The sequence below is a fragment of the Nelumbo lutea genome, chromosome 6 (assembly GCF_056320005.1).
Source record: "Nelumbo lutea isolate HS-2025 chromosome 6, American lotus-T2T, whole genome shotgun sequence".
NCBI lineage: Eukaryota > Viridiplantae > Streptophyta > Magnoliopsida > Proteales > Nelumbonaceae > Nelumbo > Nelumbo lutea.
Window position 1 is genome coordinate 16,766,300 of NC_142689.1, and position 23,699 is coordinate 16,789,998.

At 37.0% G+C, this 23,699-nt stretch overlaps 1 protein-coding gene across 1 annotated transcript; it reads left to right on the top strand.

The window, feature by feature from the left end:
* The first annotated feature begins 13,755 nt into the window (after positions 1–13,755).
* LOC148847613 (uncharacterized) lies at positions 13,756–18,635 on the top strand. Its single transcript, XM_088950373.1, has 3 exons — positions 13,756–14,355; positions 14,652–14,735; positions 15,749–18,635. The coding sequence occupies exons 2-3, from the start codon at positions 14,705–14,707 to the stop codon at positions 18,421–18,423; spliced, it is 2,706 nt and encodes a 901-aa protein (XP_088806499.1). The 5' UTR covers positions 13,756–14,355; positions 14,652–14,704; the 3' UTR covers positions 18,424–18,635.
* Positions 18,636–23,699: the final 5,064 nt, after the last annotated feature.

A 23,699-nucleotide genomic window follows, 5' to 3' on the forward strand; every position in this document is an offset into this window, starting at 1 on the left:
TGTATCTTTCCCCGGTCTTTTCGGTTAAGGAAGCACTTGCATGGTAAGGCCTTAATCTGGACCGTCCGATCAGTATAACCTAATTCGGAGAGGCATTCTAGCTAAAAACTCTTTATTTTTAACTTTTTCTGTTTTATTATGGGTTAATTACAACCCCCCCCCCCCGGGGATCAATGACAACAAAGACCCGCTCTGATGGCGCTCCGATACTTCAAAAAAATTCTCACTTGCTTGTCTACAGTTTTTTTAAATCTTAAAAATGTCCTTTTTTTTTTTTTGTTTTGCAAAAAAAGAGATCTTCATTAACTGATCGTAGAAATGTCCTTTTATACTTTGTTTTTGATAACCCAATAAATCTTAAGGCTGCGTTTGTTTTTGATATAAATGAGAATCAAGGTGAATATTACACCGATTTTGCTCACATTTGTTTTCAATGTAAATTCCACCGATTTTACATCGAAAATGGATGTACTCCTTTACACTCACGGACATACCTTTATCACTTTATAATGATTCGCTACCTTGTTTACACTTCACTGCAGAATTCTGAATTACAGCCCCTCCCTGCCCATGAATTTGACATCTATCCACCGTCAGGATTCATCCCTGTTGTATGATGGGGCTAAAGAATTCTGAGTTTGGCTGATCAGTCATTCTCCCTAAAAATTTTACACCAAAAACAGTCACATACTAAAAATATTGATTCTTGTATGCTTAAAATAGTTTGGCATACCTGCACATAGATTCTTCTCCGACAATGGTATAAAAAGATGCAAATGATATTTTTTGGTATCCATTATCCCCAAATATTCTTCTGTATTTTGCAACAACGTTATAGTGAAGAGCTCTTCGTCAATGAAATAGTAACAACAACATTTAGCAAAGAGTGATATAATGTTTTCATCAAAAACGGTTTTACTATAGTTGGTGTAGGTTAGGGTTTAGGAGCAAACAACTTCTACCAAACACAAAAGGGGGAATGGTTTTGCCCATTTTCTTCATTTTGAAATTTTCATTTCACGCCTCTACAATTAAAAGAGGGTATTTTGATAATTTAACATCTTCCATTAGTTAACTTAAGTCAAGGATCTTTGCCACAAGGTAAAAGTTCAAGGGGTCTTTGTCACAAATGAATGTATAGTATGTGTCACTGACCCCATAGTAAAAGGGGTCTTTGTAATTTAACCTTTTTTTTATTTACATGTTGGAGTGTTGTCAAACCTAGACTAGACCATATGGTCAAACCATCAAAGCCTGGAGCTAGCAACCATAACGGTTTTTTCATAGCTATGTGTCATTCTTAAAATGTTGACTTTGTCAAATTATCTCAAATATATACATTAACATATTCTTACCAAAAAGTATTTATTATTTTAGATTATCATGAAATAAAAGTTTTTAGAACATAATATACACTTATTTATTATATTATTTTTCTTTTGCATGAACAATTGGAATATATTTAATGGTTAACCCAATGTTCAAAATTTTGCAACGTATCAAGTCATATCAATTGATATGTATCGTATTTTTAAAGGGTTGGCACAAGAAGCGCTACAATATCCTTTGTAGACCCTGCATCGTAGTTGTATTTGGGTGTATTGTGATCATATCATAGCCATATCAAGGTGTATCGGCAAATACAGTACAACTTTCCTATATGCAAAAAATAAATTAAAAACCTTTGAAAAATATGCTTGATAATTAAAAACCCTTTTAAAGGTGCGTCTTTTTCGACAAAGACAAATAGAAAAAAAATGTGAACGCTCAATTTGGATCTTCTAAAAAATCGCCCATTTTGGGCTTCTCACGTCTTTTCGGTGTTTCGGCTTTTGGCGGCTAGATCTACTACGAACCAAACGGAAAAAGACCAAATTGCGGTCTTCCAATCTTGTAAATAGCCGACAGACCGCATGGAAAGACGTGCCAAACAAGGCCTTATCCCTACACATTATTGGGTTGTAAGATCGTTAAAAAAAACAAAAACAATCTCCATAACTCATTTTTTAAGTTTTCTTTTTTTTCAAAAATTATGAAAATAGGTATTTTTCAATTTATTTGATAATATGTTGCAATATTTTGATGCTTATTAAAGCTCCTATATACGTTGATATATTCTCCTTGTGTTCAAAATCCTATATATTTTTGTGCTTTAAATATATTGAAGAAAATTACAAATATATATAAAATGACAAAAGAAATGAAAGTTTTATATTTTTTGTCTAATCTTCCCATGAAGAATAATTATGTCATAGATATATGGATAATCTACCATATTCATAGATCTATTGAAATCTCTTGTAAAATATTCATTTTATATTTTTTGTGTAATTTTAGGAATAATTTTTTATTATGATATAACATAAAATTTTATTATGTTGTAGATCTATCAATGATCTACCATATTCACTGGTCTATTGATAAATGTTTACTATGTTTCAGATAAATGGATAATTTACCATATTCACTGGTCTATTGAAATTTCTTATGAAATGTTTTTTTTTTTTACTTTTTGTAATTTTTAGACGAAAGATATTTATTTTTTTATAAATCTATGGATGATCCATTGTATCCATAAAGTTAATTTTTGTTACATTTTTTTTTAATTTTGTTATATTTTCAAGAATAAAAAACAAATTATTTGTTTTAATACGAAATACATATTTTTTAAACAAATTACAGAAAATGCCTCATTGAATAATTATTATGCTTATATTTTGTAGTTATAACCTTATTAGAGAATATGTTGATTATCATATATTTTTTAATAAAGATCACTAAAGTATGTGACCTTTATGTATATATAGTTCATTTAGGCCTTATATTAAATATCATTGATGTATTTTTATAATATATTAGAGTATCTATAGTGTTTCAATGCACTTCCATGTGTCACTTCATTTTTTCTCTATATCCAATCATATCCAAGGTGTATCCCAATATGTCTTTTAAAGTTGTCTTTCCGATACACCTAGAATTTACAATACTTTGAACGTTCCATTCACCCATATTGGCCCAATTTGTGGTGACCAAATTGGTTTGGTGTCCAATTTTCTTTGAAGTGGGCAACAACATAAATTTGATTCATCTTAGTTCAACGAATTGGCATATACAAAGCTAGAAAGGATATCTAAATTAGGGTATAAGGAGCAAGAGGCCAAAAAAGTAATAGAGAGAGATTGTGGGAGAATATGAGAGTGTATGAGAGAGTACATGAGTATATGAAAGTATGAGAGAGTAAGGGTAAGGGTATTTATAGGAATTATAAATAATTAATTGACCAGAATACCCTTTTAAAACTAGCCATTTTATAGTTATCAGGAGGGATATTTTAGTATTTTACAAGGAATTTATTAGTTGTCACTTTTCTAATATTAAGATGCCCCCAAGCTAATTGTTATATGGCTGTTAGGGACATTTAAGTCATTTTCCTTGCCCAAATAGCTATATTATTCAAGAAGGATAGTTTTATGTTGTTTTGTGCTAGGCTAGCATGAAAACCATGTCGTATTGACACGATCCACTTCGCATGCCTTGTAATGCCGGTCTGTGGGCCTCAAAACATAACCCCGACACATGGGGATTTGGGTCAGCCCTAGAATGGCCCATGTTGTTCTAGGCCATGCCGACCCGCGGGTAACCCAACCTACTTTAGAGTTATAATTTTAAGATGAGAAATGGGCAAATTTGGTTGAATGACATTGTGAAATGAAGAAGATATGAGGAAATTTGTTTAGAACGATAATTTGAGCATTTAAAATGTATAATACATCAAGTAATGCACACATACATTCCATTTTCTTAATTTCTTATGGAAATGCTAACGGTCACATCCTAACACTTAGTTGACCTATAGAAAAAATATATGTGCTCTCCCCCATACTCATTTAAAGCATCTGACTATGGTTGCGTTTGGTGTCATTGCCATTTCTACTTGCAATCTTTTAGGTTGTCAACACAAATTTTATGAGAAATATATATATATATATATATATATATATTTACCACAAATGCTTTGAGTTATCAATACAACATCTGGTACTATTATTCTTTCTTCAAGAATTTGGGTGTTTTTACTATATATATATATATATATATTTGGTGTGATGTGACAAGACAATTTCTCAAAAATCTTTATTGATCAGCCTAAAATGTTGCAATTAGAAGTGGTAATGGTACCAAACACAACCTATGTTGGTCACTCCTCATACTACTGACTTACTCATAAGCTAAAGCAGTTCCACTCCCTCTCAAGTTAGTATTTTCTTCGTAAGTTCTACACTTCCATTTAGCTTCAAACACTCCCATTGAATGCATTTGTTGCATCTTGGGTGATTAGCTATATCTCTTAGCAATGTTTTTAACCCATTGTTGACCCGGTCGATCAAATTGTTTAAACCATCACTTGATTAGGAATTTGGGTCTAGTTCTACTAAAACCCGTTAGTTAGTCTAAAACAGTTGACTTGGTAAAAAATTGTCTAACCTAGGTAGTTCAATCATTGACCCATTTGACCTAGTAACCAGGTCACAGGTTGCATACTCAATGCATGCAAACTTTCAGCGGCCATAACTTTGCACTCCAACGTCTGATTGGGGTGATCTTTTTTCGGGTAACTTTTCGAGATTTATGTGTCCCAAGATGTCTTGCCTTGCTATTTTCGCGAAATAAACTTTTTTGTTCTCAAATCATAGTTAAAACATAAATTAAATATAAAATAATACATATATCATATCTAACATAGCACAGTCTGACCCGGTCGTCCCGGTGACCCACGACTCGAAGGAGTGGGGAAGGGATGATTTTGGAAAATGCTGTAGTTTGAAAAAAAATAAAGTTTTAGGCCTATAAATTTTGGTCTCTACTTCATTTTTATATTTCTTGGAAATTAAATAACTATCTAGGCCTACAAATTTGTGAAATTAAGGGTACCTCAATTTTAATCACTCAACCCACCCATTTAAGAGGACTTACTACAAGCAACATCTTTCCTCATAGGTCCCAAAAATAGTTTACTAGTCTACATGCCTAGATGTAAGAACTACATGATATGCAAAAAAAAAAATTATAACACTATCTTCTACATGGACTATTTAGGTTGGAGTGAACAAGGAACTATTCGTGATACTTGAACGACAAAATATTCAAAAAGACAAAAGATAAAGACAATGAGAGTGGGATAAACTAATTAAAAAGGCCTACAAATAAAAAAGGACCACAACCATTCATTCGCTCATATCTATATATTTGTTCAATATGGGCATGAGCCAATGAATGGTTTATGGCAAAACTAACATGCATCAGTATATTAAGAAATTAAACATAATCTTAGAGACAAAAACTAGATGAAATGCAAAAGAATGATTGAAAAACCAACCTAAAATGCTAAATCCCAAACATGGAGTCTTCTGAATGTTTTAGTAGAAACCACTTATTGTAGATTTAGTCGAATTTCTTGTGAAGAGAAAGAGGTGGAAAATAAAAATTTCAGCAGTAGAGAATAAAAGAGGAGAAAAGAGTAAGAAGTCAAACAGGATTCTTAGATTAACCCTAGTGGCCAACCCCTCATTATATTTATACTTAACTTAAAGGATGAGATATTACAATGATGCCCTTAGTAGGGTGGCTACTAATGTAGCTGAACAGTCACAACTTAAAAACATAAACTAATGGGCCTAATGCCCAACAACTTCTTAACTAAAAAACTTAAAATAATAATAAAAACAACTAGGCCCAACTCAACACTCCCCCTCAAGTTGGGAGTAAATGTTACACATTCCTAACTTGCGTAGATCATGCTTCAGCTTGTTCTTTGCAACACCTTTTGTGAGAACATCAGTCAACTGCATATTAGAAGCAATGTATGGAAGACAAACATCTCCAGAAGTCACTATTTCTCTGATAAAATGTTTATCCACTTCAATGTGCTTAGTTTGGTCATGCTGGATTGGGTTATGGGCAATGTTAATTTCTACTTGGTTATTATAGTATAATATCATGGGTTATTCTGCCCGTACACCAATTTCTTCTAATAAGGAATGAATCCAGAGAAGTTTTGAAACTCCATGTGCCATGGCCCTGTATTCAGCTTCAACACTTGATCTTGCCACCACTGTTTGTTTCTTACTCTTCCACGATACAAGGTTATCCCCAACAAGGGTGCACACTCCTGAAGTTGATCTCCTGTCATCAAGGCATCCTGCCCAATCTACATCTGTATAAGTCTCTAGTTTCAATTATCCATGATCAGTAAACAATATGCCTCTGCCCAGGTGTCCATTCAAATAAGCAAGAATCCTGTCAACTGGATTCGTAGAGCATGCATGTATTGACTTACCACACTTACTGCATAGGAAATGTCTAGTCTTGTCATACACAAGTATAGTATCCGACCCACAAGTCTCTGATATCTCCCAATGTCCTTTACTAGTTCACCTTCTGATGCATTGATTCTATGGTTCTGATAAATAGGGGTACTGATTGCCTTCGTTCCAAGCTTCCCTGTCTCTTGAAGAAGATCCAAGACATACTTCCTTTGAGAGATAAAAATTTCATATTTTGATATTGCAACTTCAATGCCTAAGAAGTATATCAGTTCTCCAAGATCCTTAATTTCAAATTCTTTATGTAAATTTCTTTTCAGATAATCAATCTCACTTAGGTCATTCCTCGTGACAACAATATCATCCACATAAACAATTAGAACTAACACCAAAGATCCCCTTCGCTTCACAAATATTGTATGATTGGATTGAGTCTGAGTGTAACTAAAATCAATCAAGGCCTTTCTGAATCTGTCAAACCATGTTATAGAAGATTGTTTCAAGCCAAAAAGTGACTTCTTAAGCCTGCATACCTTTCCCTTTTCAATATCACTGTAAAAGCCAACAGGAAGATCCATCTATACTTCCTCTTGTAGATCTCCATTTAGGAAAGCATTATTCACATCATGTTGAAACAATGACCAAGAGTATGAGGCATCAAGAGAAATAAGTATCCAAACAGAGGTCATCTTTGCAACTGGTGCAAAGGTCTCTAAGTAATTAATGCCATAGGTCTGTGTGTACCATTTTGCAACAAGTCTTGCTTTGTACCTTTCTATACTTCCATCTATCTCATATTTTACTGTGTAAACCCATCTGCATCCAACTGTCTCATTGTCTTCTGGTAGGTCCACAATGTCCCATGTCTGATTCTTAATCAAGCTGCCATCTCTTCATACATAGTTGTATTCCACTCAGATTTTGAGAGAGCCTTACTGACACCCTTAGGTATAGACACTGAGTCAATAGAGGAAAGAAAAACACGATAGGAAGGAGAAAGTCCACTATAGGATAAGTATTATGAAATACAACGAGCAGTACACTTTCTCTTCTCTTTTCTGAGAGCAATAGGAAGATCAAGGTTATCTATAACAGTGTTAGTAGAATCAATGGGAACTGAAACAATAGCGGGACCAAGAGGAATACCTGAATCCATATCAGCTAAATCTGGAGTCTCCAACGGACCGACAGGAAGTGATGTAAGTTTTGCTGTAATGGAATTAACCTCCTTATGAAGTCTCTGTTGTAAGTAATGCTGAGAAGCAGGACACAAAGGAGGTGGTAAGGTAGGTGACACAGGATGGTCAAGCACAGGAGTAGACACAAGGACTGGAACTGGGAGAGGAATAGACTGCTAACTGACATCCCAAAACAATCCCCTAGAGAAGGATTCTTTGAGAAGAAGTATATGGATTCAAAAAATGTGATATCCATGGTAACATACCGGCTCCCAAACTGGATTATAGCAGCAATACCCTTTCTGATTTTCTGCATATCCAAGGAATACACATTTCTTTGCCTTGAGATCAAGCTTCGAGCGATGAGGACCAAGGATATGTGCAAAGCAAATACACCCAAACACCCTGAGAGGAATATGAAACATCTCCCCCTCAGGAAAAAAGAGACCGAATGGGGTGCTGAATCCAAGTATACAAGAGGGCACCCTGTTAATCATATAAACTACTGTGAAAACTGCATCATCCCAAAACCGAACTAGAACTGTAGATGTGATCATTTTGCTTCTTGCAATCTCAACAATGTGCCTGTTCTTCCTTTATGCAACACCATTCTGTTGTGGAACGTAGGGACAACTACTCTGATGAACAACACCACACTCAAACAGATATGAGGCAAGGTGTTTTTCAAAGTATTCTCTGGCATTGTCTGATTTGAAACACATTTACTCTTGTTCCAAACCGTGTTAGCACCATTTGATGAAATTGCCTCATCAATGATGGTACTTCATCGCGGGATCTCATCAGGTAAATCCAAGAGTATCATGGGAAATCATCCACAAATATGAGAAAATATCGATAGCCTCCCATAGAAGGAACATGGTAAGGTCCGCACACATCAGAATGAATAACACCAAAAGAAGAAGAACAACTTTTATTACTAGGTTTAAATAGATGTCTACAATGCTTTCCAAGTTGACAACCTTCACATTCCAGACTTGACAAACTAACAAACTCAAAAAGTTTTGGAAACAAAAGACTCAAAGAAGAAAAAGGTAAATGGCCCAAACGATTATGCCAAAGCATAATTTGACCCACAAACCTTGACTCACTATCCCTACTGACATGATGACTCTGATGAGGAGGAAATACATACAGGAGGTAGATCCCATTCACTTCATGACCACTCCCAATCGTCCTCTTTGAATCTAGATCCTACAAAATACAATGACTAGGAAAAAAAATACTAAGCAGTTCAGGTTCTTAATCAAACTACTAACATATAACAAATTAGTGCTCAATCTGGGAACATGAAGGACAGAGGGTAGAGAAATAGATTCACTAATCTTGACAGATCCCTTCCCAACAATGGGAACATGAGATCCATTAGTTGTGGAGACCCTATCTCTGCCAGAACAGAGCTGGTAAGAAGAAAATATAGTAGAGCTATGGGTCATATGCCTTGAGGCTCTAGAATCTATAATCCAAAGAGGTCCCTCCTTACCTGAAGTAGAAACATAATTTGTAGTGACATGTGAACTATATGTGTGAGCAAAGGAAGTAGAGTGGACTCCACCAGTGCCACCTGTACCTTGTTGTCCATTTGTTGCTAAACTGGAACTCACTGTAGCCCGCTGGTTTAGAAGTTGCCCATACCTTTCAAGTTCGGCCCTTACTATAACAGTTGCAACAAGATGTGGGTGAAGCTTCCAACAAGTATCTCTTGTGTGTTTAGGCCTCTTACAGTAGTCACATATCAAATCTCTTTTATCTTCCTTCTTGATTTCACTACCACCCCGATTTTCACTATGTTTAGGTTTCACAGTACTCACCATGGCAGATTGATCATGAACAGGATTTTTCATCATCGCATCTCTCTTGCACTCCTCCCTTGACACAAAGGCATATGCTTGGGAGAGGGTAACACTGTCCCTGAAAAGAATATGTTGTCTTGCAATATCATACTCAGGATTAATGCCAACAAGAAATTTAAACACCTTATACTTCTCTAGATGTTTCTGATATGTAGCTACATCCTTAGTGGTTTCCCAAGCAAATGTCTCTAAATGGTTAATGTCCTGCCATTGGATTTTAAGGGCTAAAAAATAGGCTGCAACGGGTCGGTCTCCCTGCCTTGTAAAAATAATATAATTTCTCAACTGATAAGCCCTAGTAACATTCTCCCTCTGTGAATAAGTTTCTGCAACCCCATCCCATATTTCCTTAACTGTATTTGCCCATAAAAAAATTTTACTTATATGGGGCAACATGGAATTACACAACCAAGTTATCACCATATAATTCTCATGTACCCACCGGGAGTTGCTAGTTTCGGGTTTCACTTCTTCACCATTGATATACCCTAATTTTCAATGAGCACCAATGGCCATCTTTGCAGATTGTGACCATTCTAAGTAATTTGCACCATCCAACCTAACTGTAGTAATGATCATAGTCTCGAAAAGGTCTTCAACACCTCCTCCCACTTGTCACATTTCACTATCGGGCTTATTTTCAACTCCGTGACCCTCCATGCTTCTCAAAAAATGTAAAGAAAATAATTGAAATATGCAAGAAGATCAAACGAAACACTTCTGGAACCAACGACACCTTTTTGGTGTCCTAGACTGTCTTTCCACAAAAGATTCATTTTCTATGGGATGGGAGAAGAGAGAGAAGAGGCAACCGCTCTCTCTAAAAGCCTCCAAATCAGGCAGGACTTGAACCACCCCTTACGAAAACTCCAAGGAACCCTAAAAAATTAGGGCGCCACTTCCTAGGTCAAAATTGAAGAGTCCAACAGAAACATGACTCTTCCCCTTTCTCTAGATTTTCTTGATTTTGATGAGAAACCCTAGACCAACTACAGGGCATACAAATCCACCAAAAGATCAAAAAATTGGGCTTACCTGAGATCTTTGATCAACCTCTTAAATCACCATGCAATCGGCCGATCTAGGGTTGCATGAGAAAACAACTCAAGGAACCTTCGGCCTGCTCTGATACCAAGTAGAAATCATTGATTGTAGATTTAGTCGAATTTCTTATGAAGGGAAAGAGGAGGAAGATAAAGATTTCAGCAATAGAAAAGAAAAGAGAAGGAGAAAAGAGTAGGAAGTCAATCACGATTCTTAGATTAACCCTAGCCACCAACCCCTCATTATATTTATACTTAACTTAAAGGATGAGATATTACAAGGATGCCCTTATTAGGGCAGTTACTAATGCAGTTGAACAATCACAACTTAGAAACATAAACTAATGGGCCTAAAGCCCAATAACTTCCTAACTAAATAACTTAAAATAAGAATAAAGACAACTAGGCCCAACTCAACAGTTTCCTTAAGGCTATATTTGGTTTGAAGGAAAATGTAGGGAAAGGAAGGGAAAGATAGGGAAACCTTTACAACCCTTGTATTGGTTTCTCTGTCTTTCCCTTCCTTTCCTTATCTTTTCCTTCAAACCAAACATAGGTGAATATCTCAATCATCCCAGCTATGACCTATTCAAGACGGCAATGATTTTTTTTTTGATTAATCAAGAAGAGGGGTTACAAGAGATGGGGTGGCACGTCCCCAAATATCAGAAATATAAATAATTCTTAAAGAATTGGGAAGAGAGGGAAAAGATACAGTGTCAGAATGAGCAAAATTATCAAACAATCTTGTCAATCAAAGACCTACAACCTTTGATGATCATTCTTAATCTCCACGGTGGGTTCATGCGATTCTTCAAACTGTCGATAACCAATTTAGAGTCTAGCCATGATTGCATCTTCACGATACCAAAAACTTGATTTAAGGTGTTCTCCCATTCATGGGAGTCCTCACTTGACTAAAAGAACACTCAAGAATTTGCCTCTTATTTAGAAGGAAAAACTCTCAAGTGGCTTGTTCTCTACAATGAAGGGAGAGAGCTTCCACCCAAATGCTCAAAATTCAAGATGCTAGATGATCTTAGAGGCCTCTAAAAAATTATAAAGAGTGCCAAAAAAACTGAACCTCGACATGAGCATGCCAAAAAATTGAACCTCAAGACCCCCTATTTGAATTTTATGAAGTTTAATGTCCTTATAATTACTTTAGACTTTATCTAAGTCGACCCGAGGGCTCTCCTCGAGACAAAAATCAAGTTTTCCATCGAATTTGATTGGGAGTCTTGAGAATTAAAGAGGATACCAATCTCTGGTGCACATTGTGCTATTAAATACTGTTTGGTTGCCCCAAATTTGCAACCTTTTAAAATTCCAAAAAAACAAAAGTAGGAGAGAAAGCATAGCTATTTTCAGAGCTTGTGCACACCTGTATCTACTAAACCGAGGTGAAGTTAGATCAAGAGTAGTAATGCTGAGTCCACATGGTGTTTTTCCACTGAATAAAAATAGTGCCCTTAAAGAGTTCTACATACAATTAACAATGGGAGGCCAAAATGGGGTGTTTACAACAAGTTCATCTTCGGTCAGTGCAATGCCTGTTCGAACAACCTTTACAGCCTTATAATGGGAATATTTGCACTTGTATTTTATTTCATGGAGAGATATTCCGAATGTAAAATTGCAAGAGGCTGTTTGAACGGTGTAAGCATGGATTTGCATTGATGAAGCTGAGTTCATCTACAACCATCCACTCACCCCCTTGCCCATCTCATCACTCAAGGCCTTGAAGGGGAGGCCATGGATACAAACCCCACTATTGGAAGAGACTAATCAAGCTTTTGTTGAAACATCATATCCATATATATATGGTCCCCTGTCCATGACTTTTTGCATCTTCGAGTTCACTCTACTATTGAAGGTAAAGATAATGATGAAAGCTTCACCGATCAGGTTGTTAACCTTCAAACCTCACTTCATCCTACAACTAGCAAACCCTGCCTTGACCCCTTCAATCTCTATTATTATCTGACACACAATTCTCCATTATGTTGAAGCTTTTGAGTTCTAAGGCTCAGTTTGAAAGAAGTATAAATGCAGATATATAGAGTGCAAAATCTTGTATTTTATATTATTTTATATGCATTTGCACAAACTGAGCCTAAAGAAAAGAACACCTACTTGCAACTTATATAGCCAACCAACCCGCCCATAGTATACCGATTGTTGTCGGTGCTCAAATGGTGATAGGAAGCATTTCTAATTAATTGATGCCCTTTGAATATGGTGGCACATCGAGTTGTTAGAGTTGCATTATCGTGCATTAGAATGTATACATGGTTGGTGCATCATGATTAATTATTTGTCTACAACTATTGCTTCTAATGTATCTGAGACAAGTTGATTGGTCGAAATTGTGCATTTACACTTACAAAACAAGAGAGGTGAACATCAGTTTGTGGTTTGAAGAGATTAAGAAATACAGCCAAGGTGCGAATTATCTTGCATATTTGGGGCCTAGTTACCAAGAAATGTGGATAGGGTCTTAGGGATAGCTAGGGCTGTCAATGCCTCAATGGGATGGATAGGTTCTATTTTTTAACATAACACATTAATTACTCTTGAAGGCAAGTGGCTTAGAGCCACGTCAGCATCAGAGGAATCGACGTTGAAATTTATGTTTGGTTGGCCAATTTTGGTGATATAAAGGAAATTAGCCAAAATTAATTATTGAAATCAACCCTTTTCAGGGATCGCCTTTTTTTGGATGATTTCTTGATTTCTAACTAATTCTTTTTTTTTTTTTTTTTGAGGATGGCATTGAATAATAACTCTAATACAAAAAATAATCTTGTCTTTGAAAATTAATACCAAAGAGGTTTAATTCAATTTCTCAAATATCATCTTACATGACATAAATGATACCAAACAACAATTTTTAGTGATTTTTTATAAATCTCCTATTCCAGAGATTATCAATAAAGAGAATCATTATCTATGCCAAATATCACCTCCATTACTTTGATTTTGGTTCTGTTATTTTGTCCCAACAAATTATTGGGTTGAGATTGGTTTCGGCTGTTTCCAATTTATGAAAACCCAAATTGAGTATTATGTTAATAATATATAAAGTTTTTTTTTTCTTGTAATTTTTATTATATTTTATTTTAGAAAAACAAAATTTAAAAATAATATATAAGATACTTTTGGTTAAAAATACTTGATTTATTAACATACGAAAATCTATAATACGGAAAAGATATGGTATGGACAATTTACTTTTCCATATCATAGTCGAACCCAATTAACATATAAACAATTTACTATTTTATATAATTTTTATTAAGATTATAAGATTATATCATCAAAAATGAACCACACCGACGCCAAACACCTACTAAGTAGTAGCTTCCCTAAAACGAGACGGTGACTGAACGTTCGGGACTGATTAACATATCGAGTCTAATCGGATCAGACCGATTATCCCGAGGTTTTACGTTTACGGTGTACATATATGTCTTTGTACTTCTCCGAAACTGAACGTTCGGGACTGATACACCCTGTTCCGAACTAGAGCCGACCCCTCTCTCTCTCCCCCGCTTGATGCTATGCTTCTTGCTAGGAGTTATTGTTTCTGGTTTTCTATTTCGACGTAGAAGCATCCCTATGGAATGTGGCTTTTGCTTTCATTTGGCAATGGGTTTATCATAAACTGGACTATTAAAATAACTTCAGAAACCAGAATGAGTTCTTGGTCTGGGTTCGGGGGTGGTGACGACGCTGGGAAAGGAAACAATATGAACAATGATGAAAAATGGTGGCTACCCATTGTCGAGGTTCTTCCAAAGAGGCTCTCTGATGATCAAGAAAATGGCTGCAATTATAGAAGGATTCTGTAAGTCAAGTATTAAAAGCAGCGACGGCCATAAATGTTCAAGTTCTATCAAAAGGGAAGCCAGAGAACTAAATTAAACCCCTCCCTAAGGTAATTCTGTGAAGAGTTCTCATGCTCTTGTTAATTCTTCTTCCTCATTTTTCTTTATTGTTGGTATGGAAGAGAGCAAGCCTCGGCAACTCAATGTAATCCGAGTATTCCAGTTGATTTTTTTTTACCAAGAACAGTTCATCTCAACTATGTGTGGATCAGTATATATGTGTGTGCCCGTCCTCATTCTGTACTTATTGTCAAAGATATATCTGGAAGTATTCTTCAGAGTTAAACACTTAAAGTACTCTACTGTGTTCTCACTTATAGTTTGCTTTCCTGATTGTTTATTGTAGGTAAGGGGAAAAGGAAGAAATAAAGGCCACGTTGAGAGGTCTGACATGGAAAGATGAAGGTGAAGAGTTTCTTGAATAAACAAGGTAACGATTAATCGGATTAAGCTCTGTTACTTACTCAGTAATCTCCTATATTATCAAGTTAGAACTTCTTTGCACGGCCTTTTCTTTTTACTCATTTATTATCGCTCGTCAATCAGACTGACAAATTCTAGAAAACTGAAAAGCAAATGGTGGTTACACTCCCCCTTGGGAGTTTGTTATTTTCCACCATTTTGAGTCTGATCCAACTTGTTCATGTTTTTCTCCATTGTAGGAAAGTTCTACCTTTAGCCTTTTCTGCTTCAGGATCTTAGTTTTTGCTGTATTATTTTCTCTTTTTTTTCCCTTCTACTTTTACTAGGATTGCTCTTTCAAGTCTACTCATACACTCACTTAAACCCTGAAATCCTTTTTTCCTCTTTTTCTGGGTTGCAATAGGAATTCCCAGAATTGGTCCAAGGAGCTAAATCTACAGAGCACTTCTAAGGTTAAGCTGTTAAAGCTGTGCTCAGAAAAAAAAAGGCGCTAATATGCATATTGCATAAAATAGGAAAACTGGGTTTAATAAGTTACGATTGAATATATTTTCTTTTGTTGAAATTAGTAATTCCAAATGGATTCCTTTGGATTTAGATTTTTTAGGTAGTTAAATATGGGATTTTGGCCCTCTTGCAAGCCCTAAAAGCTAATTTTGGCCTTTGGCTCTGGATCGGGCTGAGATGCATAGGTGGTGATTTTGTTGGACGGACCGTTTCTCTGAGTGTTCTTGGACTATTCGCCATCTTATTAGAGAAGTTATATCTTTGCAATCCAGTTTGAATATCTTGCTCAGTTGGACCCCAAGATCAGCAATCCAGTTTGAATATTTTGTTGGATGAACTGTTTCCCTATTTGCGTTTTATGTTTTTTCCTTGTATGCTGCATGTTGTATTTTGATATCCCTATGGAGATCTTTTCTTTTCTTGGTCTTGTTCCCTTTTATGATGTACTTGGACTATTTCCTTTTTCCTTGGTAATATTTTAAAATACTGATTTCTATTTGTCTTGCATTGAAGGAATAAATTATTGTTCTGGTCATGTATGCTATTACCGGTACAACATACTTAAGGAGTTCTCAATTCTGTGTGATAAGTCTTCCTTGGAAATAAATGGGAAGACTGGTCTCTCTGTGGATGTGGATAACCAAGAAATCTTGAGAAAAGAGGAGGGTGCAATAGCTGGAGTAGATGATGTTTGCCATATCTTGGCAAGTGCCCCTTGGGGACCTGCCTTGGAAAATGCCCTATTGAAGCTGTGTGAAAAACCTCAACCGCAGTTGGTAACTGGAGTTCTAGGGAGACTGAAGGATTTCAATTTAGCAATAAACTATTTTCGATGGGCTGAAAGGAAAACCAATCAAGTACAAAGTCCTGAAGCATATGATCTACTGCTAAGAATAATGGCTAGTAGTAAAAACTTTGACAGCTTTGAGCATATTCTGATGGAAATGAGTCTTTCTGGATTTGGGCTGTCAAATAATACCTGTATTGAGTTAGTCACAAGCTGTGTGAAGTCCCGGATGGTGATGGAAGCTTTCAATCTGATACAAACCATGCGGAAGTTAAAAATTTGTCCTGCATTTTCTGCTTATACAATTCTAGTTGGTGCTCTGGCTGAGATTCATGAACCTGATCTTGCTCTCACCCTCTTTCATCAAATGCAGGACATAGGCTATGAAGGGAATGTGCATTTGTTTACAACTCTTGTCCGTGCTTTTGCCAAGGAAGGCCGGATTGATGCAGCACTTTCTCTGTTAGATGAAATAAAGAGCAACTCTTTTAGTGCAGATATTGTTCTTTACAATGTTTGTATTGACTGCTTTGGTAAGGTTGGTAAGGTGGATATGGCTTGGAAGTTCTTTCATGAGATGAAAGCTCAAGGTCTTGTGCCTGATGATGTGACCTATACTAGCATGATAGGGGTTCTTTGCAAGGCTAATAGGCTGGATGAAGCAGTTGAGCTGTTTGAGCAGATGGAACTGAACAGGAATGTCCCATGTGCTTATGCTTATAACACCATGATCATGGGCTATGGCTCTGCTGGAAAGTTTGATGAAGCATATAAGTTACTTGAAAGACAAAGGGAGAAGGGGTGTATCCCAAGTGTGATTGCATATAATAGCATCCTTACTTGCCTTGGGAAGAAGGAGAGATTTGATGAGGCTATTAGAATCTTTGAGGAGATGAAGAAAGATGCAATGCCTAATCTCTCGACCTATAATATTCTCATTGACATGCTTTGCCGGGCAGGGAAACTTGAGGCAGCTTTTGAGATTCAGAATTCCATGGAAGCTGCTGGTCTGTTTCCTAATGTATTGACTATGAACATAATGGTTGACCGGCTTTGTAAAGCTCGAAAGCTGGATGAAGCTTGCAGTATCTTTGAAAGCATGGATGAGAAAGGCTGCACACCAGATGTGGTTACATTTTGTTCTTTGATAGATGGCTTGGGTAGACAAGGTAGGGTTGATGATGCTTACAGGTTGTTTGAGAGAATGTTGGATGCAGGCATGGTTGCAAATGCCGTTGTCTACACATCCCTCATTAGAAACTTTTTCAAATGTGGAAGGAAGGAAGACGGACACAAAGTTTACAAAGAAATGATCCGCAGAGGATGCTCTCCTGACCTAACGCTTCTTAATACCTACATGGATTGTGTTTTCAAGGCTGGTGAAACTCATAAGGGTAGAGCTTTGTTTGAGGAAATCAGGACCAGAGGTCTTGTTCCAGATGTGAGGAGCTATTCTATTCTAATCCATGGCATTGTGAAAGCTGGCTATGCACGGGAGACCTATAAATTGTTTTATGCAATGAAAGAACAAGGCTATGTTCTTGACACCCTTGCTTACAACACAGTCATTGATGGGTTCTGCAAATCAGGTCAAGTGAACAAAGCTTACCAGTTGCTGGAGGAAATGAAAGCAAAGGGTCATCTACCCACGGTGGTTACGTATGGGTCAGTTATTGATGGGCTTGCGAAGATAGACAGGCTTGATGAGGCATACATGCTCTTTGAAGAAGCAAAATCAAAAGGAATAGAACCAAATGTAGTTGTATATAGCAGTCTTATTGATGGATTTGGGAAGGTGGGTAGAATTGACGAGGCATATCTAGTCATGGAAGAGTTGATGCAGAAGGGTTTGACACCTAATGTGTATACATGGAACTGTCTACTTGATGCATTGGTTAAGGCAGATGAAATTGATGAAGCCCTTGTTTGCTTTCAGTCCATGAAAGATTTGAAATGCAATCCTAACACCATCACTTACAGTATTGTGATAAATGGTTTATGTCGGGTTCAGAGGTTCAATAAAGCCTTTGTTTTTTTGCAAGAGATGCAGAAGAAAGGATTAAAGGCTAATGTCATCACCTATACCACCATTATTTCTGGACTTGCTAAGGTGGGAAACATAATGGAGGCTAGTGGGCTCTTTGAGAGGTTTCAGGCAAGTGGAGGTAGACCTGACTCTGCTAGTTACAATGCTCTGATAGAAGGGTTAAGTAATGCTAATAGGGCAATGGATGCATATGGTCTTTTCAAAGAGACTCGCTCAAAAGGTTTTAACATCCATACAAAGACATGCATTGCTCTTTTGGATGCATTGCACAAGGCTGAATGTATTGAAGAGGCAGCAATAGTAGCTGCTGTGTTAAAGGAAACGGCTAAATCTCGGCATGCTACAAGGTTGTAGAAATATCATTTGAAAAATTTCCATCTTGTTGAAACTTGGAGGGAATAAGTTCTTTCCCCATACATGGGACTTCCTAGTGGCACAATTGCTCCTTGAGTAGGCATTTAGTTACCTAATTAAGATTGAATTACAAGGGTTTATGCACCTGACTTTCCAAACATCATATGAACAATTAAAAAAATATGTGGGTAACAAATACTTTCCTGTAAAAAGCTTTCTGTTCAAAATATCTTCTGTTGGAATTTAGACTCATTAAAAGAAACAGAGAATAAGATTTCTAAATTCCTTAAAAATGTAGGACCATAAAAAGCCATTAAGGAACTACCTATCCTTGGTGTATATTTGTCCCTTAATATACCGAGAGTCTATATTCCTCCTTTTATAGTCTCATGAATGCACTCTATTAGTTATTGCATTGTAGTATCTTGTTTCAAGTGTATTGGTGATTTGCATCTATTCCAAGCTCATGCTTTGTTGATGCAACATGTGAAAAAGCAAAAACTTGTAAACTTATAACCACCAACCTGGCATTGGATGGAACCAGAGTCTCCCAGTCATAATGAATTTTATGACTTACTTTTACATGATACAGTGTTATATCTTCATAAGAATGACTTATATTTTACTACAACAAATATAACAAAAACTAAGGCCCATTCGGCCCAATCTCTCTACAGTATCAAAGTCAGAAAAGTTAAACGTAGGGTTTTTTCTCTTTATTCTAGACAGTAAGGAGGTGGAGGAAGTTTTGGATTGTACCAATAAGGTTAAATCTCTGGACTTAAGGTTGAGTAGGTGGAATCTACTGGTCGGAGCTATATGGAAAGTGGGTTTTAAAAGCTTGGTTTGGATAAATGTCTTTGACATTCCTGTTCACATTTGGTGTTTATAGACATTCTGTGTAGTGGGGAATACTTGTGGGAGCTTTAGGAAAATTGACCCTTGGACAAATAGGTGGAAGAATTTGACAATGGTGCCAATTCTTGTTGAAGTAGTATAAATTCATTTGGTCCATCATCTTTGATGTTGAGCTTTGCCAGTGAGGGGTATGAGCTAAGATTAGTAGTTGAAGGTTGCCTGCCTTTGCATTGGCTCGATGGTTATGCGAAAGTGGAGTAGGTTCAAAGGTGGGAGATGAAAGGTCATAATTTGATTTGGGGGAGTCAAAAGGTCAGGGGGTGGGTGCCAGGAGGTTGAAAGTAAGGGTTTTTAGGAATTAAAAGCATTAATGATGCTGAGTAGGGTGGGTGCCTTGAATTACGTTTTGGTTTTGGAGTTAAAAGTAAGGAGACAAAGGGTTGTGAGTCGGGCTTGGGACTTGTCAATTGGGTTGGAGCCAAATCAGGTTTTTGGTTTGGGTTCGGGTCAGATGGTTAAAAAGGGAGTTTCAAATCGAGGTGGGTTTGGACATTTCAGCTAGGCTGATCAGGGTCTTCATTTGATCCCCTTAGAATTGAGGTGGTTGTGTAGGGTTCAAGCAAGTTTTCCAGGGAAATTCTTAAGTGTGCTTATGATGTCACTAGGCCGTTGTTCTTTGTTGGCATGGTTGATGTGCCATTGATGCCTAGGGGAGAGGTTAGCTGGGGCTTTTAAGTGTTGCTAAGGATCAGGGGAATTGTAGTGACTGTGTAGGGTTTCTTACTCTTGGGGATTCAGATATATCGAAGGAGATGGTGTTTGAAGAGACGATGACGAGTTCCTCGACTTCAAGTGAGACCTTTGGAGTAATTGGGAGCGAGAAAACTGATCTGGTGGTTGGTGAGATTAATCTCGCTTCTTTTGAACGACCTGGGGAGGGGTGGCAGTCGTTTTGGGTTCAATTGAGGTTTCCAATCTTCCGGAGTTTGGGAGATTGATGATAGAGGAACTGGTAAGGTTAAATGTTAAAGGAGGTTTTAGTGGCGGTCAAGAGGGAGAAGACTTGGTGGAGGGGGGTCGAGTAGGAGGATGTAAGTCTTTTTCGATGTTGAGAAAGGGGTTTCTTAGTTTTGTTTGAATGATTTGCTGGAGGCAGTGCAGTTGGCTAGCGATGGGGAAGTTGTGGTGAAGAACCAACAGTTTGAAGCTAAGGTTAGGGGTGCGGAGGTCAAAGAATCAATAATTTTTGTTGAAGTTTCCATTGATAGTTTGGGCAAATATTGGGTAGGAAGAGGTTGGAGAGTCGAAAGTTTAAGGTTTTTAAAGAAGATAAAGTAAAAAATAAAACTTCTGTGATTTCAAAAGACGAAGGGTCCAAAAAATAGTCAATTGGTACATCTAACAGAGATTTCCTATCGGTCAAAAGAAGGAATTTGTGGGTCTGGCCCTTCCAATAAATTTAAAAGTGTATATTAGGAAAAATATGAGATAAATTAGGCAAGGTTAAGCAAAGCCAAGGATTTGGGTTGAAGGAGCCTGAGGTTATCTTTGATAGTCAAGCGGTTTCTGGTTGTTAGTTTTTGAAGAAGAGGCGGGGAAAGAAGATACTGAGTACTGACGTAAGGGTGGAGTTTGAGGAAAATTCAATTGAGTCTTTTGGGATCAGAAAATATAGAACAAAATCTATTGAAGAACTAGAAGGAAAAGGAGGAGAGGCCTCAGGTGAATCTCTTTAAGAGAGGGACGTGGAAGTGGATGAAACTCATGTTGTGCAGGGTAAGTTTCTGGAAGAGGTGCTTAACAAGGAGGTGGAGCTGAGTAAAATCTTAGGGTTATTCTTCGTTGGGGGTGAGGAATTTGCAAGAAAAGTTCTTAGAGAAATTGAAGAGAATGGAGGCCACTTTTCAAAGAGGAGAGGGACAATTGTAGGAGGGTAAGATGGTTCTATTCGAAGCTAGTCTCTTCTTGGCTTTTTGTAAGTGGTGGGAAGAGGTGTTTGAAGTGTGGGGTAAGGTTGAGAGTTTGAGGGGATTCTCATTGTAAGGTTTTTATGGGGGTTGTTTCTGTTCTGTTTTGGTGGGTTATGTCTTATCACCCCTCCTGTACTTCCTTTTTTCTTATTGAATATTTTCTTGTTTATTTATTTTAAAAAAATTGAACACACTACAAGAAAAGGGACTTTTAGCCACTTCAGTCTAGCCACGGACAAAGAAGATCATAGCTGAAATACAGGTTATTGCTACAGGCGCTTTATGTCTGTAGCTAAATTAATTTTCTTAACTGTGTTTTAGCTACAGTCATTTTGTCGATAGTTATATAATGTTTGTAACCATGGGATTGATATGTCTATAGCTATATCAGACATGCAAGTGTATTGAAAAGGATATTGCCACAGCCAATGCCAATCTTAAATGGCTGTAGGCCTGTAGCCACATCCTACTGTGTTTAAATGTGGTCATTGCACCCTAAATTGACACTACAACATTCTTGGTGCCTAACCAAAATATATCCCCACCTCTCACCTCCATCTCCCCAAAACCATTTCTCCTTCTCCCAATCATCATTGGCTGTTTCATCTCTTTACCTCTCCTGAACACACCTCACAGGTTCATGGCAGATGATCAGCACTGTCCATTAGAAGCATTACATCAACTGCCATTTCTCTTCCTTCTCAGGCCAAGGTTGCTGACACAACCATCATCATCAAACACAGCTCACAACAGACCATCAGCACAGCCCATAAGATGCATTACAGCCATTGCCATTGCCTCTTTTCAATGTTATATGTCTTTCATCTCTTTCTAATTTTCTAAATAATTTCCTTTCTCCCATCTCCTTCATATCCCCATACCATAAAACCCTAACCAATCGTCCTCCATAGCTCTTGTTGATACCAATTGCAATGGAACGAAGAGTCTCAGACCTTCACCTATATGTGCTGATGTGGAGATTTGTTCCAGTCACCAAAGAGGAGCTGAGATTGGGAAAGAGATCTCTATGTAAGAAAATCCTTAACCATCTTTCTGTCCTGGGACAACCTACTGATTCTGGTATCACACAAACACCAAATTCCCTATAGTATTGCTTGAGTTGACAGAATCTAGCTGGAGAAACGGAAAGAGAGAGTAAGGCTTCTGGAGGGACTTAAATGTCTGGTCGAGGATATTGATCTTGAATACAAGATTCCAGCGCAATCTTATTTTGGTTTGAGGTGTAGTTTAAATTGTCTAATCTCGCCGGGAGAAAACAGGCATTCTTGCAGAGTCCATGAAGCAAACCTTCTGAAAGTTGAACAGAAGATTGTCTAATCAAAGTTGAAGCTTTGGTTTGGTTTGGTGGAGTAGTTGGATTTAATGATGAAGAGCTATGGCAGGTAGTTAATTTTTTCTTTGGAATTGAGTTCTTCTTTCTGATCACTGATTTGAGTAAGGAAATGAAGAAAATTCAAGCAATTTTAGTGGGTCATGAGTTAGAATCTAGAGTCTGGAATTCAAGCATTTTATAGGCAGCAGAGCTTGATAGGCAGAGAGGGCTCAAGGAGTAGGCCATGGCTGTGGTTAATTGGAAGTGAATGAAGATGGTAGTGCAGATCTGCATTTCGAGGCATTTCAGATGAGTGACATGTGCATTCGACAGTTCAAAATGGATAGCTTGAGATAGATTATGGAGAAATGTTTCATCACAAGTTCTATCGGATGAAGAAAAATGTGATGGTTGGAGTGAAGGACACCAAGGAAGTCGACAACGGTTCTTCTTGGTGGTGGCGAATATTATAGATCATCAGGTGTGTTTTTCAGCTATCAAATTTTGTTGTTTTACTATTCAAGTTATTTCTTACTTGCAGATTTAGTTTTAAAGGGTTCAAGGCTCATTGACTTGTGTGTTGATTGAACCCAAACAAATTAAGATACTAATAAAAGGAAACTATTATAAGAATAATAATATTCTCACAATTTAGTCAATTAATATCTATTGTACTATCATAAATAACATAAAATGAAACATAAAAGGATTTTGGTATTTTGCATATATTTTTTATATAAATATATAAGCGGTCCTAGACATCGCTTTGACAATATGATGAATCATTCGTCTTCCCTCAATATCACTCATCTGACATGAATAATGAATTATTGAGGCTCTTGCAGATCTATTTTGGCAGTAATTAAGATTGCATGACAGATTGGGATCGATTCCAATGTAAATTTGATTAGTACGGTACGGCCAGCTTGGGAGAACATATGAGATTTCCACCCATCCATTTCATCTTTAATCTTCTGTATGAGCTTAAATCGATATTGCGTGGAGAGGAAAGTCAGAACTTTTGGAATAAAGTGCAGAGATGGAGATTGGGAGAATAGAGAGGATACTCACCCTGAAGGAATTTCAGGGATGCTCTTTGAACTGTTTACAAATCA